This window comes from Pteropus alecto, unplaced genomic scaffold (assembly GCF_000325575.1).
Source record: "Pteropus alecto unplaced genomic scaffold, ASM32557v1 scaffold10, whole genome shotgun sequence".
Taxonomy (NCBI): domain Eukaryota; kingdom Metazoa; phylum Chordata; class Mammalia; order Chiroptera; family Pteropodidae; genus Pteropus; species Pteropus alecto.
This window is the reverse complement of record NW_006431210.1, coordinates 4,670,928-4,689,364: the sequence shown is the minus strand read 5'-3', so window position 1 is coordinate 4,689,364 and position 18,437 is coordinate 4,670,928. Positions and strand designations below refer to the sequence as shown.

The 18,437-nt window shown below is 36.0% G+C and overlaps 1 protein-coding gene across 15 annotated transcripts in view; it reads right to left on the bottom strand.

The window, feature by feature from the left end:
* RBMS3 (RNA binding motif single stranded interacting protein 3) overlaps positions 1 to 18,437 on the bottom strand; it is a 631,961-nt gene that overhangs the window by 241,875 nt on the left and 371,649 nt on the right. The window contains exon 1 of one of the 15 annotated variants that reach the window (XM_025039158.1): positions 409 to 526. The exons of the other annotated variants lie outside the window; for them this stretch is intronic. Within the exon in view, the coding sequence (XP_024894926.1) occupies positions 409 to 480 (72 nt within the window). The 5' untranslated portion in view covers positions 481 to 526. Of the gene's footprint in view, positions 1 to 408; positions 527 to 18,437 lie in introns of those variants that run through there. 15 annotated transcript variants of the gene reach the window in all.

Genomic DNA, 18,437 nt, shown 5'->3' with positions numbered 1-18,437 from the left:
CGTGGTGATGGTTAGAAGAGGCTGCCTGTCACTTTTTCCTCCCAAGGCACCTGTAAGAATGACTTCCTTAAAAAAATAAATAAATAAATAAGAACAATTTCCCTAAGAAACACACATTTTAAGAGAAGCATTTAATTATTTCAGATTGAACCTAAGCACAGCATTGGCAATTGGAGCGCATGACCTCAAGTTCAATCGGAGGGTTTAATTCTGGATAACAAACTCAGCAGAGGCCTGACTGTGAAAGCATGTTTGGTGCTTGGGCCAACCTTATCCACCAGTCATCTGTGCTGTTCTTTAAGGCTGGGATCAGCTTTTACTTCTAGATCAATTGCGTAGCCTCAAGTTGAGATGAGCAGTGAATGATTAAATGAGCCTCTTGAGTCTTTATGACTGAATTTGCATTACCTGTGGTCCTGGAACAGGTGGCCAGATTGGACTCCTGGCTTTCCTTGACTTCTCCCTCCACATGCACCTCATGAACTCGAGCTCAGTATCACCAGTTATCAGCCCTGATGTGATGGTTTCTCCTGTGAGAAAATGCTAAATTAACATTTTACAATATTGAGATCTCTCTATAGTTTTATTGTAATATATTACTATATCACAAATATGTATGGTCTTGTACTCAGGTCCTGACAGTCAAAAATGAGAACAGGAAACAAAACTATAGAGAACTACTCAATATTGTAAACAAATCGCACCACATTTTCTCAGTCTAATTCACTTCTCTGAAGGGCTTCTCCATAAATATCTATTTTATCAGCCTGCTGCGAACTCTCGGATAGAAAATTGTCACCTGATTTGTTGATAATGACCATGATTTTCCTTCCTACAACTGGAATTATGGAATGGCATAAATATAGTCATGAGTTTATTATGGTACGTTATTCGTTTCTTCTGGAATAATCACCACAACACATACAAGTAGAGAACAACAGATGCAGACCATTTTTGTATCTTCTGCCTAAAACATGACAGCTTAGACTTGCTGAGGCCACATGTATATCTGGCATACATACACAAATGGGTCACTGGGATGTGAAAGATGTTAAGGACATAGAGTTCCACTCAAGGGCAACCATTTCCATTGTATTGTACATAAATGACACCCCGAGAGCACAGCACAAATGATGACTCTTGGAATTGTGCAACAGAGCTCATGGGGCAAACCTTATATCTCACGAAATTAGAGCAGCCTGATAAAATATGACACCCTGTTAAATTTGAATTTCCTATAAATAAAAATTTTTTGTATAAGTATGTCTCAAATATCACATGGGCTCTATTTATACTAATATAACCATTGCTACATAGGATTATTACAATCAAGTCACATAAATTATTTGTTGGGCTTCATATGATTACCATTTTATAGTACGATATTATCTAATATTTATTTTAAGCTTACTATGTGCCAAGCACTATGCTTTAAAGTTATTTAAATTAATTATTCCTTAAAACAACTCGAGGTAGATAGAATTAATGCCCTCATTTTACATGTAAGAAAGCAAGGTAATTGCCCAAAGTCAAATAACTATTAACAAATGCAGCTAAAATTCAAATCACAATCTATCTGATTCATAGGCCTAAGATTTCAAACTCAGCACAGTATACTTAATGTTTGTCTCAACTTTTTCTGAGAGGTATAGATTCCTATGGGTGTTCAATGTATAAACCCACCTGGCAGCACAATCCACCTTTCTAAGAATGGAAATCATTTAATCACACTGAGGGAGTGATGTAGCAAAAGAAAGTCCAAAGTTAAGTCTTACTTACAAGGTTGGAGCAATAAAATGTCACAAGTTATTAAGAAAAATATACCTGGCTAGTTTTCTTCTAATGTCTATTACATAAGAAAACATTTAAAAATGTATGTTTACTGTATAGAAAGTGAATAACCACAGCTCTGTACATAAAATGTTGCTCTTGCATTGTGGTTTTGCTTTAGTCTACTTTTATTTCTAAATTGTCCAATGTCAATTTCATGGAAAACCGGCTTTGTAAAGCCAAGCTTATTACACATGCTATTGAGGAACAGAAAACAGTCAGCTCTACACCACTACTTTTTTAAAGAAAAATAAATTCGGCTGTGCTTTCGAATGTTGACAGTCTCTGTGAAGGATGGCACATCCTAGGTTTAAATCCTTGTCTTTCCAAAGAGAGCGGAATAGGCTGCAAAACATTTGGTGACCTATGATCCTTAACATTATTTTAGAGAAAATGTGTGTGTGTGTGTGTGTGTGTGTGAGTGTGTATCGCACAATAAAAAATGATTTACCAATGCAAGAATGCAGGGGGTGGCAGGGAGGAACCTAGTTAGGCGCTACTTCAGTGCCTCCATTTCTTATGTTAACATTATGACCCTGGCAGAGAAACTTCAAAGAGGAGGTACAACAGTGGGTTAAGTGTTCGAATGAGGTAAACCATTTTGTCTTTTAAAACAGTGACTTCTATAATCATCATCAGCTTTAATTTAGCACATATATGAAGTATAATTTTCTTAACATTCATAAGTGGGAAAGAGATAAGTTTTATTTGTAATGTAGTCCAATGATGACTTAAATGGTTTCACCAAGACTGCCTAGAAGATCAATGAAAACGGAATGCATACATCTGTTTTCTGCTCAGTTCTATCTCTAGAAAACCTGTGGCTTAGTAGGCTGGTACGCTTGAAAAATTGAAGGCACTTAGAGTCACAACACTAATCCAAGTCCAAATCACTTGTTGATTTACATATCTTGACTCAAGGCACTTTACTAAATGGATCATCCACTTATTTTTGACATCCACTTATTCATTAAATGGATCATCCACATATTTTTGATCATTCACTTATTTATTCACTCACTAAACATTTAATGTTCCAGTATATGCCAGCCATTGAGCTAAATCCTAAGGACACAAACAGGATAGGCCAATGATTCTTGCCTGCCTTAGAGAGTTGAGCCTAGTGGAGAGTTTACAACTAAATTTCAATAATAAAGAACTGTTGTTCTTTAGCTAACTCATTAGTACAGCCAAGAATGTAAACATCTGCCATGCTCTTCTAACCTATCACTTGAAATTCTAGTTCTCTCAAAATCGTGATTAGACCATCTGAATTATTTCTACGTGGTGTCTCAGCTACATGATGAACATAAAAAATTAATTCTTGAAATATAAAATCTCCCGGAATATGTTAAGCCCTAAGATAACCAAACATTTCAGTTTGAGCTCAACTATTTATATATTTTAATTTCAATAAAATAATTTCATTCATAAACCTCCAAAAAACATTAGGTGGGAATAATCTGTGAACAGATAATGACATGGTGACTGACATTAATCAGTTAGTTCTGTAGCATTAACTAGTTATTAACATTTCTCAGCAAATTTTCTGAACTTTAAAATAGAAATATCAATACTAATAACCTCGGAGTGTTATTGTGAGGTTTCAATGATATAATAAACTAAAAATTTAGTAGCATGCCACATATATAGGAGCTTAGTAACCCACTATTATTTCTGTAATTATTATTAAATTATAGAAAAAGAGAAAATTAGGATATTTCAAGACGATGGTTCCTAATTAAAAGTGAGTTGTGTTCATGAAAAAAAATTATTGCTATTTAGAATCTGTTCCACTGAGTTCCTCATAGGTATAGACTTAGTCGCTATTATATTAAACTATGTGAAAATGCACATATTAAGCCGATGCTGAGATCCTTAAAATGTAGCCACTATATGAGTAAGAGAATCTAGAAATATACCATGGAGGTAGAGGGAAGAGAATACTGTTCCTATCACTCATGAGCTAAAAAGATTAATGATTTATTACTGGGCTCATTAATCAAAACCATGTGGCTTTTTTTTTTTTTTTTTTGGAGCAATTCAACTGTTCAAGTCAATTAGCCCAGCAAAGCTATTACACCAAAGAAGCTACAATGTTATTCAGACTTCCTTGGGAGTATTTAGAGTATAAAATAAATGCTATTATTCAGAAGATACCAAATTGCTAAGCTTCTTAAATTCATACAATTGGGAACCTGCAGTACATTAAAATGCTGAAACTCATTAAGAGTCTTTTTTTCCCCCAGCTTTAGAATCATTGGCATTCTCAGCACAGTTAAGAACAATAAAACGCTCCCGGCTTCCAAGGAGAAAGTGGCTTGTGTTCCTTCGGCTCCACTTCAATGAATCACTGAGGCAGAACTGGCACCTAACCTTTGAGACAACGGCAGCATCTGCTGGATTACCCTAATACCTGAACAGGACTGCAAAATTAGCTAATATGCTATGCTAAAGTGAGAAAAGAGTAGCTAGTTTATATCCATCATTTATTGTTCCCTTGTTACAATTCTATTCAAAATTGGAGCGTAAATATACAATTAGTAATGACTTTAACCCATAAAATAAGAATCTATGTGTCTCTTCTAATATAAGCAAATCACTAAATAAATGATGAATTCCTTAAAGTAAAATGCAACCTAATAAATGTAGAAAGAATGTTGGAATTGCAAAGCACCACTTGGCAACCATAATAGTAATAATGGGGTAAGGCAGTTGATACTATATTTGAGTAATGTACAGTTCAGTGATTCTGAATCTTGCCCCCTCAAGGGACACATGGCAGTATATGGAAACATTTTTGTTTGTCACAACCACAGTGAGGGGGCTGCTACTGGCATCCCACAACATACAGAAAGCTGCCTACAAGAAAGAATTATCTGTGAAAGAAGGCATCTGTCATGCCATGTTGAGATACCCTGGTATCAACCCCTTTAAAGAGGAAAAAAATACATATGCTATCATATACTTATTGCTATATATCATTATACATTATATATTTTATATAAGTATACATAATAGACTCCCAGTGTTGACTTGGTTATTTTTATTAAAGAGAACTTAAATATGTTCATTTAATTACGAGACATAAATGTCTCTGTTTGTAGCTTGAATGCAACTATTTAACGAAATACACTTTAAACTTGCATAAAAGCAAAGTTGCATAACCAATACAATTTAATTAAAACATTAATTTAATATCATGGATGATGCTGTTATGCCAAATCTAAATTGCCATTTGCAATGTGACTATGCTACAGACTGCTGCAGTACCAAATATTTTTGAAATTCATGGGCTATATTCTTTTTGCCTCATGACATTCTGATTCTTCCACCAATTTTATCTATTTGAATTACTGTGAAACCTTCATCTGAGCATAGCTTGCGAGTCTAACAGCATTCATGTGGCTTAAAAGCATCATTTACTGATTAGGTCTACCTCATTCTTTCTTCATTAGCCCCACACAGAGACAATAGGTCTCCATGGCACTATGTGATTATAGACATAAATACAGACTGGTCAACCAGATGACCTCAGATACGGTTTAATCCATTTTTTAAGGCTGTCATAAAATGAAAAGCCCCAAATTTATAAATTCTCATCGAGAACTCATGAATCCTTAAAAATTATTTCTACAGACTCCAGAGAAAAAGATGCCGGTACAATAAAAAATCACCAGGGAGTTCCACGGCTGATCTGGTTTTAAATTCAGAAGCACTTATATATTAGCTACATATAAGTTTATATATATGGAGATTGTATATATATATAGATTGTGTATATATATATATATATGTATATATGTGTCTATGTATATATGTGTGTGTATATATATGTGCATACACAAATACATACAAACTCTATAATTCTGGACTAGTGAGCTCATCTCCTTGATTCTTTGTTTTCTTATTATTTAAAAGAAGGCTACTGCTACCATAGAGTTACTGCAAGGATTAAATGGACATTTTATAGATGTAAATATCTATGTTTTTTCCTCTTAAATTTTAAGCTAGGTGCCTGCCTATATTTTCTTCTTAAGTAAATTAGAAACAAAATAAAATTAAGCACTTGAGGGAATAGGTAACTGTATCAAGTTTGGAAGCTTACATTAAAGAAAGCACTAAATTGAATTGTGAATATTTACAGGTAACGGTGTTTAATTTATTACCTATTCTGTGAAAACTACCTGTTTAGCATAGAGGAAATCAAATATCAAAGAAGACAAGTAGGAGGGGCAGTGATGACAGAACTCACGGGCCCTTTTATTTTTTCTTTCTATCTCCATTTCCCGTGAACTTTTAAAAACTGCCAAATTGAGACAATGGTTAAATATGATAAAATTTACATAACGAAAAAAATGATGAATTTCAGATGAACTGAAAAGAAAAACACTATAAAGTTCACAGAATTCAAAAATGTTTTCCAGGAAGGTAGAAAATCCAAATTCCTCAGGCAAAAAAAAGCTTCCTGGGCACAGAAAAGCCAGTGGGACACAGTGAGCTAGGAGACAGTGGCATGAAATGACATTGCAAAGGCACACAGGGACCAGGACATATATGGCATCGTAGGCCATACTGGGCCTACACGGTGGGACCTGAGATTAGTTCTTATGTGCAGAGGGAAGGCATTGAAGAGGTTAAGTGTGGACAATCATGATCTGATTTTCTGAGAAAATAAATTTGTTTATAAGAGAATGGAGAGCTAAGAAATGGGGCAGGGTTCCCATTAGCTGAGAAAATGTTGCAGTAGGTCAGAACAGTGATTATGGAAACAACAGTGGAGCCGGTGGCAGTGAAAAGTGGATTAAAATTTTGTTTTCAGATAGATTCTACAGACTTTCTCATGGCTGGGATGTGAAGAATTCGAAAAAGTAAGGTTCAAGGATAATCTCAGGGTTTTGACATGTGCATCTTCACCCACATAATTACTTTTAATCGTGATGGAAGACATGGAGGATTACATTTGTAGAGAGACATCTACAACTCTCTTTCGGATATTTGAAGTTTGACATAATCATTAGACATCTAGGTTTGTGATCTGACTCATTTAGTTTCAACTAATAAGAGTAGTGATCATGTTTACTGTAAATACTTGGGAATCTTGACATATCCTAAATCCAGTTTTAAGGCTAGCTTGGCCAAACACATTCATACAACTAAGCAGACAAAAAGCATATTCTGTTTGCAAACAAAGGAATGTACAGATTGGTCCATAAAATATTGTATTAAGAACCAAGGCACCTGAATGATAACCATGTCCAATATTTTCTCAAGAAAGAAAAGACTTGTCCAAGTTCTCAAAGCAAGTCTGTAGCTGGAAATTACATTATCCCAGCATGTTGGACTCTGGTTCAATATGTCTATCAATATGTCTACCTTATGAAAAACTTCCAGACTCTTACAAAGAATATTTTCACAATGTACAAGTTTCCTTCACATTATTTGGTTGTAGGACCTTGAACTAAAAGCATGATTTGGTCCCACCTAGACCTGCTAAATCAGATCTCTATTTTAACAAGAGCTACAGGTGATTCATGTGTATGTAAGAGTTTGATATACATTGTTTTACAAGTTAAATTGCTCTTGGTTTTAGGGAGGATTATTAAGCATACCCCTAGGTTCACATAGTATAATGACAAACACTGGCATTGTTCTCACTCAAAAGATTAACTAGCACACTCTTATTCAGAGAGGAATGCTGTCATTAAGAATAAACAGTATGTGTGCATGCACTGACTTGGAAATGTATCCAAGATACACTGCTGCATTTTTTAAAAAGCTAGTTGAAGAATACCATGTAGGACGGTATTACTGATGATGCTCGGTGCTTGCAGTGTACATGCCCTTGAACCATCTGATTAAAACATAAGCATCGTGAACAGTCACAGGCATTGTTGCTAGTCCCATAGAAGCACATAAAGGGGATCCTTTCACTCTTCCTTTTCCAAGGATTGCTTATCTGCGCACAGACATAGCCCAAGGTATAGGAGAGTTAGTTAACACCTCAGGGGAAAATTTCAACCAATAGAGTATAGAAGATGGAGAATAAATTCTCCAGCATCCTTGACTGAGGTGCATTCCACATGGTTCCTCAGAGGTTCCCCAGCAGAACTGAGCTCCAATCACTCACAGCCAAAAGCTGCTTAAAAGAACATCCTTTTTGGACTTTTCTCCCATCTGTACGTTTCCCTCACTTCTTTACTTCTATTTTCCGGGATCACTTCCCCAATAAATTAAGCACACTCAAATATTTGTCTCAGAGTCTATTTTGGGTGGGAAAAAAACTAATGCTATTTTTAAAAAGTGTATATAATACAGGTATGTGATATATACAAGTATATAGACTTGAACCCATGCATTTATGTACATGAAGCTAGAAGGGAAGATTTATATACAAAAATGACAGTGTTGGTCTCTGGGGCGGATTTACACGGGACTTCTACTTCAGACAGATCTGTATTATTATCATTGTCATTTTACACTGAATGTTATTTTTATCAACTAAAAAAAGGGAAAAACTAAAAACACTAGGAAAGAAGATCTTTTGATCTCTACACTAAAGACAGAGCGGCAAATGTCAGTTCATACGAAATTACATAATAAGAACTCTTGTTTATGATTATTCCTCCGTGGCTTCCATTTCACATGAGAATCTGACAGGTAATGACAATAGGTCCCTTCAAAAGGGTGGCCTGCCATGATTTTTATGATTTTTCCCTCCAAGAAATGCAAAATGCCCAAGACAAAGTGTGAAGTCAAGGATCCAGAAAAGCCACAGGGCATAACGAAGAGATCTAAACAGATTACGAGCTTACTTGCAATGCAGCTAAATCTTTTTCTCTTTCTCCTTTTTTGCTTCTCCTCCTTCATTTTGAAGTCTGCACTGGAATCACTGAGTCTGAAGTTTATCACTAAGGAGATGAGCGAGAGAATTCTAAGAGTTCAAGCCCCACCCTTCTGTGTGGGTCAGTGACCTCATTACCGTATACACTGAAGAATGGTGCTTTTACAGAAATGGTCAAAGATTTTTAAGAATCAGAAATTTAGTAATTCTGATGTAAACAATACCAACCCATATAGATTGAAAAAAAAAAAACTGGAATTCACGATTCTTGTCATAATTTTCATTTGAATACTATGAATTCACCATTCCTATTTCAGCAATACTTGGGGTGAGGACAGGGACAGAAGAGAAAGAAAGGAAGAGAGGAGAGTGTCGTAACTATAGGAATGACTGTATGAGCTTAATACTCTTTACAGCTGAGGAAAAGGTCCTTGACTAGAAGTGAGGAGAAAGTGTGTGGCAAAAACGAAACCAAACAAAAAGTATAGTAATATCGAAAGAACAGTGTGAATAAGGAGCAACAAGCTATGACAGTAGCAATGACTGCTTCTTATTAAGCACCTACTAGGTGTTGAGCACTGTGCCTTGCATTTTTCCCAGTGCTTCTATTTAGCCTATGGTGGATATTACTGTCACCGCTATTTTTCAAATGAGAAAAATGGAAGCTCCTGATAAAATAAAGTACTGACCTAAAATCACATAGCTGCCAGTCAAGATTCAAACCCAGGCCAGTGACTGCAGAGTCCAAGCTTTTAAATGATGCCAGACTACCACCAATAGCATAATATGTGCCATCTCAAAATCTAAAATTATATGCATTAAAATCAAATGCTATAGCTGAAATTAAAAAAAAAAACAATGTAGTATATATGTGATAGGTGATAGACAGACAGACTGACAGGTAGACAGATAAACTTCTTAATTTACTTCTAATTGCCATAAAGGTGATTTACCAAGACAGAAAGAAATTAGTATATACTGATCTAGACTCCATTAACGAAGCTTCAGCAAACCAGAATATACCAGGATATGTGGGACAAAAAAATTAATATGAAAGCAACATGTAGATTTTTTGGCCTGCTACTATCAGAGAGTACTTCAAAGCAAAACTAGAAACAAATAAATATCCTACACAGTGAGAAAGTTTAATTACTATACTTCCACAGGATGAGAAATCTTGTGGTTATTAAAGTGACTCTTATAGAAAGTTTAGATTAAAAAAATCAATGTTATAAAGTTATATGTGAAAAGAAGGAAAAAATTGTGTTAGCACATACACATTTGTACAGAGAAGAACTTGAAAGGAACACATCACTTGTGGTTATGGTTGTCTGTGGCAGTGGTATCAAGAATACACCTTTTCTTCTTTCCTACCTGTGGCTTCAATGTTTTTAATATAAAAAAGATAAGACTTGTTGCATTGCCAAAATAATAAACAATATAAATTCAGAGTTCCCCCAAATTTGTACCAAATACCTCCACCAACAATATATAAAAGTTCCATTTCCTTCACACACCTACTAGAGCAGTATGACCCATCTTTTAAAATTTTTGCAACCTATGGCTGAGTTTAAAGGCCACTTATGCCCTCTGTTCTTAGAGCCTTTGAAATTCAAACATTATATTCAGGATGCTTTCCTGTTTCCTTCCTTCCTTCCCTCCTTCCCTCCTTCCCTCCTTCCCTCCTTCCCTCCTTCCCTCCTTCCCTCCTTCCCTCCTTCCCTACAAACAAACAAAAACCTTTCTATTTATTCAGGGTGATATCAGTCCATTCTTTCCCCAGACTCTTACTTTCCCTCCCAACATAGAACAGGATCTTATTCCTGGATGTTTGCTGTAAACTCATCTGCCTTCCTTCCTTCCTTCCTTCCTTCTTTCCTTCCTTTCTTGCTTTCTTGCTTTCTTCACTTCCTAGGAATAATAAGACAGAATGAAAGATAAAAAAGCATCTAAAGGTAACCAGACTGGTTTAGGTTTTGTGTAGGCCAAATGAATATACACGGAAGAAATATGCACAAATATGATAAAGCATTTGAGGCACTAAATTGAACAATCTCTTCATCAAACAATTACAATGCCCCAGCAGGTAGTACACCCCTGAAGAAATGATTTGTTACCACAGAACTGGCCCATATTTTCACCTCTGACCTTGAGACTATTTTTTTTTTAAATTTCTGTTACTAAATCTGTGAAATGAAACTAACAATAGAAACAGCCACCCAATGGGCAATGAGGATTTCAGTAGTTGCACATCCAACATGCAGGGAGATTCTCCAAGGAAAGATGCTGTCAACACAAGTCACTATTAAAATGTGTGCTTAGTCACATGATTGGAAGAGGATAAGCACTGACTCCAAGGAAGTCAGAGCAGGTAGTCTTATAACTTTAGAAAGATCTGCTTGGCTTAACCTACAGGTAGAAATTTTGGAGAAGCATGGGAAGGTAGAGTTGTAAAAAGACAGTGTGGCATACAGAGTGAAGAGCACAGGACTCAAGTTATAAAAACTCATTTAACCTGACCGGTTCCTTAGCCTCTCTAAATCTTGCTTTTCTTAGCCATAAATGAAGTTGCCTATACCAATACCACAGGGATGCTAGGCAAATTAGATGAGGGCATTTCTGAAATGCCTGGCACAGTGTTAGGTATATGTGGTCACCTTTCATCCAGCCCCTGAATTTCACATAGGTTCATTAAGGAAAAAAACCTTGCTTAACTGGAGGACATTATTTTACACTTCACGAAGGCAGGGAAATCATCTTCCAGAAACCATTCTTAAAACCAAAGTTTCAAACAAAACCACAAATTGGGCAGAGGTGGGGGTGGTGCACACAGATGAATAGAATTATCCTGAAGAAGTTGCTACTCATTTCTTTTCTCCCCAAATTAAAACAATTCTCTATTATCTATGTGATGAAGCAACACAAGATCTCATTGTGCTTGGTAACATGGAAAGTATACAACACGCTACTCAAATAATAAGACTGAGGCCCAGAAAGAAAGATTTGCCTCAAGGCTTATAACTGCTGTTATATTCATCATGGGCCAAGTTTCAAAAAAGAGCCCATTTGATGTTGCCCCCATTTCTTCAGTGCATGCATGTACATGCCCAAATATCTAAACTTTTCTACAACCTAATCCTACCTTACATGTTAAATGAGAAAAAAAAATTAAAGTAACTTGTTACATACAGCTGATCTTTGTGCTTCTAGGAAGAAGAGAGCTGAATATTTACTCTCATCTAAATCTTATGTTCCCTCACCTACATGTGATCCCTACCAGGTTATTTGATCAAATCTCATGTTTAAATTCCCTCTGTAAGTTGTATCTCCAATCTTGTTTTTTTCTTTCGGTCTCCAGACTCATATACCCAACTGGGTGCTCAACATTTCTACTAGAGTGTCTCATAGACACTGTCTCCGGCCCCAACTTACTTCTTCCCGGTCCTCTCCATCTTATAAATGGTAACTTTCCAGTGGCTCAGGCCACGAAACTTAAAGGCATCCTTGATTCCTCTCTTTCATTTTACCTTTTACATTCAGTCACTATATCCTGTTAACTCTACCTTCAAAATCATTCAGAATTCAGTGACTTCTTCAAACCTCTATTAGTGTCTCCTGGTCCGGTCCCCGTCATCTCTGACCTGGGTTATTACCATAGCCTCCTAATGGGTCTTCCTGCTTCCATCCTTGCTCACTTTATAGTACTGCCTCAACTCAGCAGATCAGCAGACTAAGTAATCTCTACAAGACTATAAATTTGGTTATATCACTCTCCTGCTTAAAATCTGAATGGCTTCCCATCTCACTCAGAATAAAAGCAAATGCCCATAAAATGACCAACAAGCCCTGCCCTGTTCTGTTTTGACTGACTCTTGCTCACTCTGCTCTAGCCACTCAGGCTTCCTTGTTATTCATCAAACACTCTGGGCGATTTTATGCCTCAGGGCTTCTGTACTTGACGTCCCCTTTGCTTAGAATCACTTTTTTTCTAGAAAATCACATGGTTCTCTCCCTCAGTTTCTTCATATCTTTGTAGAATTGCCAGAGAGGTCACCCCTTACTACTCTATTTAAAATTGTACATATCTACCTTTACCTCAATCCCTCTACAGGCCTCTTCTTTCTCCAAAACAATATAACATAGTATGATTTAGTGTATTTTTTAAAATTTTGTTATCTTTCTCCCCATGGGAGTGCAGGCTTCACAGAGTAGGGTATTTTTTCGTATTGATCATTCATATGGCCCCAGCTCCTAGATTAGATCCTGGCACACAGCAGATAGTCAATAAATATTTGTTGAATGAATGAATGAATGAATGAATGAATGAATAGATTTTTAGCAAAGTTTTCGAGCATGCTTGGAAGATGCAAGGATATTGCATATGAACATGCAATAAAGTAGGAAGTATTTTCTTGTTGATGTGTATGGCCAGCATGTTTAAAGAGAATGTGAATTGCAGAGGCGGCAGCTAGAGAATTTTCCTAGGTCAGAACCTAAAAAAGGTACAAGTATGGTGATATCCTGATTTTTCTTATGGTATAGAAATGACCAGTCTCTTATGTAAAGAGACTCCAGCATAGGATGTGGCCCTGTAGGCATGTGGCATACTCACAGAATTAGAAAAAAAATTTCTGGGGATTAGGCTGCCTGTAGGCTTCCATCACAGAGTCTTCTCTTCGACTCTAGAGATATTATGCCAGGTAGCTTAGGAAAATACCACATTATACCGTACTTTTCTCTTCAGTGCAAAGCAATGTATTTTAACATCTCATGAGGGTTTAATTATTCTTATAGGAGGTAGAAAGTAGACACTCAGAACCAAGAGACAGTGAAAGATTCTTCAAAGGCATGGAAGTGAATATTAACTGAAGAAAGAGAAAGAGAAGAAATACCAAGCAATAGATAACTTTTCTAAAGTCTGATTTTACCAGGAATTTGTCATTTGTGGCACAAAGGGGTTTGCTTGATTCACAATAGTTAATAAAAGCTCAATACTCAATATAACCTAATAGATATTTGTAATAGCAATCAGTCACCAGGAAGGTCATAAATACTACTATTGCCAAAATCACATCATCACAGAGAAAATTAGGACTGACTTTAAATCTTCTTTTGTGAAAACAGAAAGCAACTCTTTCTCTTAGATAATGACCCCTAAAAGAAATTAAAGGGGAAATTTCTAATTCTCTAAGCTGTAGGCTTTACTTTGAGGGAAAATATTCTTTTATCATATTTAAGCATATAAAAGAAGAAAAAGGAAAAGCAAAGCGATCACCCAAGAACTCTGTTATTTACAAGTCACCCAAAGATATAATTTTTAATGTCTTAAATACTTACGCTAGTATTCACTTTCACATTGGTAAGTAATGTATTTGATTTGCTTTGTTATTTTCTTTTTCTTTAGTAATTAGAGTTGAGCCAGATACTTGTTCATTCACAAAAGACAATATCCAATCCTTATTAGAAACCTTTCCAAAGTTTACAAAAACCCATCCTATTTATTAGGGTAAGCCAGGGTAGACCAAAGATTAGAGCCTGCATATGGAGCCATGGGAAGGGGATGACCCTTGGCGGAGAGGACTGGAATTTGGCCTGGCTTTTGCCACAACTTATTCTGAGACCCTGGCTTGGTCATTTGACCCCTTTTGGCTCTGGAGTTTCTGCATCTGTTTGAAATGGTTGTATTAGGTGGTCTCTAAGGTCTCTTTCAGTTCCAAATTCCATGACCGTATTCATGAGGCAACCTCTTAGGCCATGCTCCAAGTTCCTCCAAGGCCAGGAACATGACCAGCTATACACACTCAGGCCAAATCCACAGACCCCAAACAGCAAAACTCTTCCCAAACATGTTTGGGACAACTCAGAGAGCCAACAAATGTGGAGAAAATCATTTCCAGGAATAATCTAAGAGATACATTCAACAATGGGCCAAAATTATATACTCAATTAATAGAGGTGGAGTTATGAATCTAATCCAGCTACAAAAAAACAGGAAGGGTGACACTAAGCTTTGGACAGGGTTACAATGAGGAATAGTTCTATGTAGAACTGGCTGCTATCAGAGCTAATAGGCTGAGAAAGATGATCCAATATTTGGGAACAGTTATGGAAAAGTTTAGGGCTTAAGGTTTCTAGGTCTTGTGTATCTTAGCTATATCCGTATTAAAAATGTTGTACCGAAATACAACATTTTAGGGGAAAAAATGAAAATATAAGGGGGAAATAATTATTTATATATTTTAGAACACTTTAAAAACTTTACAGAAAATGCATATAATAATCACTGCTGTTTATAAGAATGAAAAGCTTTAGATCATGTTACTAGGCAAAAGCACAGCTCAAAATCCTGCTTTTCAGATACCATCTTATATTGACCTTACATTTTTTTAAATAATATTTTGCTGTTTTCAAGGAAGAGATGAGAACAATATTTTCTTTAGAAGAAGTAAATCTCTTATATTTCTGAATGTCCTGAGGTTAAGAATGTTAACAGCTCATGGATGAATTCATTAGAGCAATTTATAATCAATCAATCAGCTCCTAGAACTCATATTGCTTGTCTCTTTTCCCACAAGAAAATAAACATCATGAAAGTGGACACAATGTCTATTTTCTTTATTTATATACTCAATGCCTGACACATAGTAGGAGCTCAAATATTTTTTGATGAATAAACTAATGTGTCTTGTCATATATAATAATGGTTGTATAAACAATTGTTCATACAGAAAAATAGAGAAATTAAAGTATTCCCATAAGGCCTAGCATTAATTCAGCACTGAGTAATTAAAATATACAGAGAGCAGCCCGATACTTCTTGGAAGGCCCCAAAGAAGACAGTAACTTCTTAAACTCAATCCTAGAAGTTCTAAAAAAAATGGTGACATGCATGTTCTGAAGTTTAAGCTGGATGAAGAGAATTCACTGAAATGAGACAGATTATGGTTTCCATCTCTGAGCTAATACATTATGTTTTCACTGGGAGTTGATTTTATTCCTTTTGATGACACAGAACTGTTACCCACTAGAGTTCAGCGTTTCAGAAAGAATATGGATGCCAGAGTCAGGCTGTCTGAATCTGAATACTATGTCTGCTACTTTCTATCTGTGTGACCTTTGGTGACTTATTTAAACTTTCGGAGTCTTAGCTTCTCATATGTTTAAAGTGAGTGTCCTCACAGAACTTCTGGAGAAACAGAGAATAAATGTAGAAGCACTCATATAGTGCCTGAACAAAAAATATATGCAATGAAATTTAGCTCTTATCATTAAGATATTATTTACTTTTCATTAATTAAATTTAGTTTTCCTAATAAATATCTTATTTCAATGAAAAATAAAAGTCCATATAAATTTATAGGGCTTGAGTTCTTTTTTATTCACTAGTCTGAAAAGAGAAATAGATAAAAACTTCCTATGGCAGAAAGGTGAACTTTTAAAATGAAAATGGCTTAGGGGAGTGAGTGGGGGCCTGCCTTGTGGGGACAGCATTGGCCGTGGACATGGCTGGCTTGTATAAACCATATACACTGCCAAGAAAAAGTAATTAATAAAATAAAATAAAAATGGCTTGAAGAGTTGCTTCTTTGTTGAAAATTTTCATACATGTAACAGCCAAGTTCGAATGGGTGATGGAAACTTCTCACAGGGATCATCTCCTTCCATTTTACTTGCAATTGCTAAGGAAATTATGAATGCAATTTGAAAAATGGCAACTTGTCTGTCCCTAAGTGTCTTTAAACTATCCCTTCATTCAATTGACCCCATGTTCATTCTCCTGCTTTTTAGTATTCTCTGTGATTGAAAAAATACCAAAAATGTGAGTTTTATGTAAGGTAATGTTTTATTGTTATGATTATATATGATTATAGCTTTCTTAGAGAAGTAGTCAAATGTAAAGATAGTCTTTTTTCAATTATCTTCAGGCATTTTTTTTAAATTATATTTTTAAATATGTATTACGTAAGGCATTTGTAGTCAATGTAAGATAAAAGTACTTAGGGAAAAACATAAATGATTCTGGATAATTCATTGTTTTAGTTTATCTTGGCCACCACTGCTCTCTCCACTGTAGATAATTGAATTGGCAGCATCAGTGAGTACTGATAATGAAGGCAGTAATTCTTTAAAATCTTAAATCAAGACGGTAGACTTTTTTAAAAGGCAAAAATTCATTGATCCGTGCACATAACTCAAAAACTGTAAAAAGTTCTGCATACACTAAAGACAATATACATCTCACAAAACAGAATATTGTCTTTTGATTTCTTCCAATCCCATCAGGAGCTGACAGTTGATCCTAGATGTAAAGTTAAAGGTCTGGAAACTTTCTTCAAGTCATATACATAACATTTCTATTTTAATGTTAGCTAAAAAGTTGTTTACATTGCTAGCAAGACCTATCAAACATAAAACAGGATTACAATTCTACAATGTCACTTGCAGTGGTAATTGCAAACAAGAAAAGAATTCTGAATGTGTCTGGTTACTTGTTAGCTGTAGGTTGTATTCTCGGGGAAGCTGACCCTGCAATGGAGTTTAGTGTGCATCATGTGTGTTAAAGAGAGGCTTTGGGATTATCACCTGTGAAAGTGAATGTGAGGAAGCAGGACTGGACAGAGGGAGAAATTGAGCTGTGATGCAGGCCTGACTTGGCTCCCTAGTGGGAACTTTAGAGCTAGAATGGTCCTTAGTTGTTCTGCACTGGGTTGATTAGTTCTACCACACTGATTAGGTCTTGGATGTGGTCCATCCCAAGTAAGGCATGACCTCAGGCCAAGTGGCTCTCTGAAGCCGAGATAATCCCTTTTGGAAGCTGTCATCTGAAGGCTGTCTATCAACAAACCTACCAATAGTTGGGGCAACAAGTTTGTCACTGGAGTGACATGTGGATGGCATGTCACAGTGTCATGACACCCTTTAATACTTCCCAGGTTGCTTAACTCTCTTATGATTCCTGATAGGTGTGGGAGACACCGGTGTAGAGACCCAACCCACAGTCTGTTTTCCACCAGCGGTAACTGGCTTGGATCCACCTCACCACTGAAGGAACAGTGACCATTGCTAGAATCATCACAGTCCCCTGAGACTTCTTTTGACATCTTAGTGGGAGTATCAAATCCAGACAATAACAATAAAGAAGAAATTAAATTTATACAGCTTTATTTTAATACGTTAGCAAGGAAAATGAATCACTTCTTAGAAAATTTAATTCCAACTCTGTAGGGATTATACGATTTATTATTTTATTTTTCTCCAATAGAACACCTGTAGCAATCAATAATTTGAGGAAATTTTTAATATTCTTGTCTACATTTAGAGCCCAAAATAGCTATGCCTCTGAAGTGGTAGCTACATTATTTCTTGAGATTTAGGTCACTGACTATTTAATAACATAATCAGCAGGCTTTAAAACTTTCCATCTGATATTTCAATGAAAAATAGAGATAATCAGTACTGAAGGTCATCTTCAATCTATCATCTTGCCTCTTGAATTCTAAAAGAAGGTCACTTTGGAAATTGACCTCCTCTTATATAAAGTACCATCTAAAAGTGTCAAGTGTTAAAGAATTAAAAACAAAAGCAGCATACATTGCTGTCAATCAGTAGGGACTTTGTTCTGCTCTTTATTGCAAAAGGCATGATGCACTCTAAATGGAAGGAGCAATCAGCCCATGTCAGGCCTGCCACCAGGAACATTTGACATTGTCACACTGGAGGGCCATCCTATAGAATGGACCAACCACTTACTGTTCAATGGGAC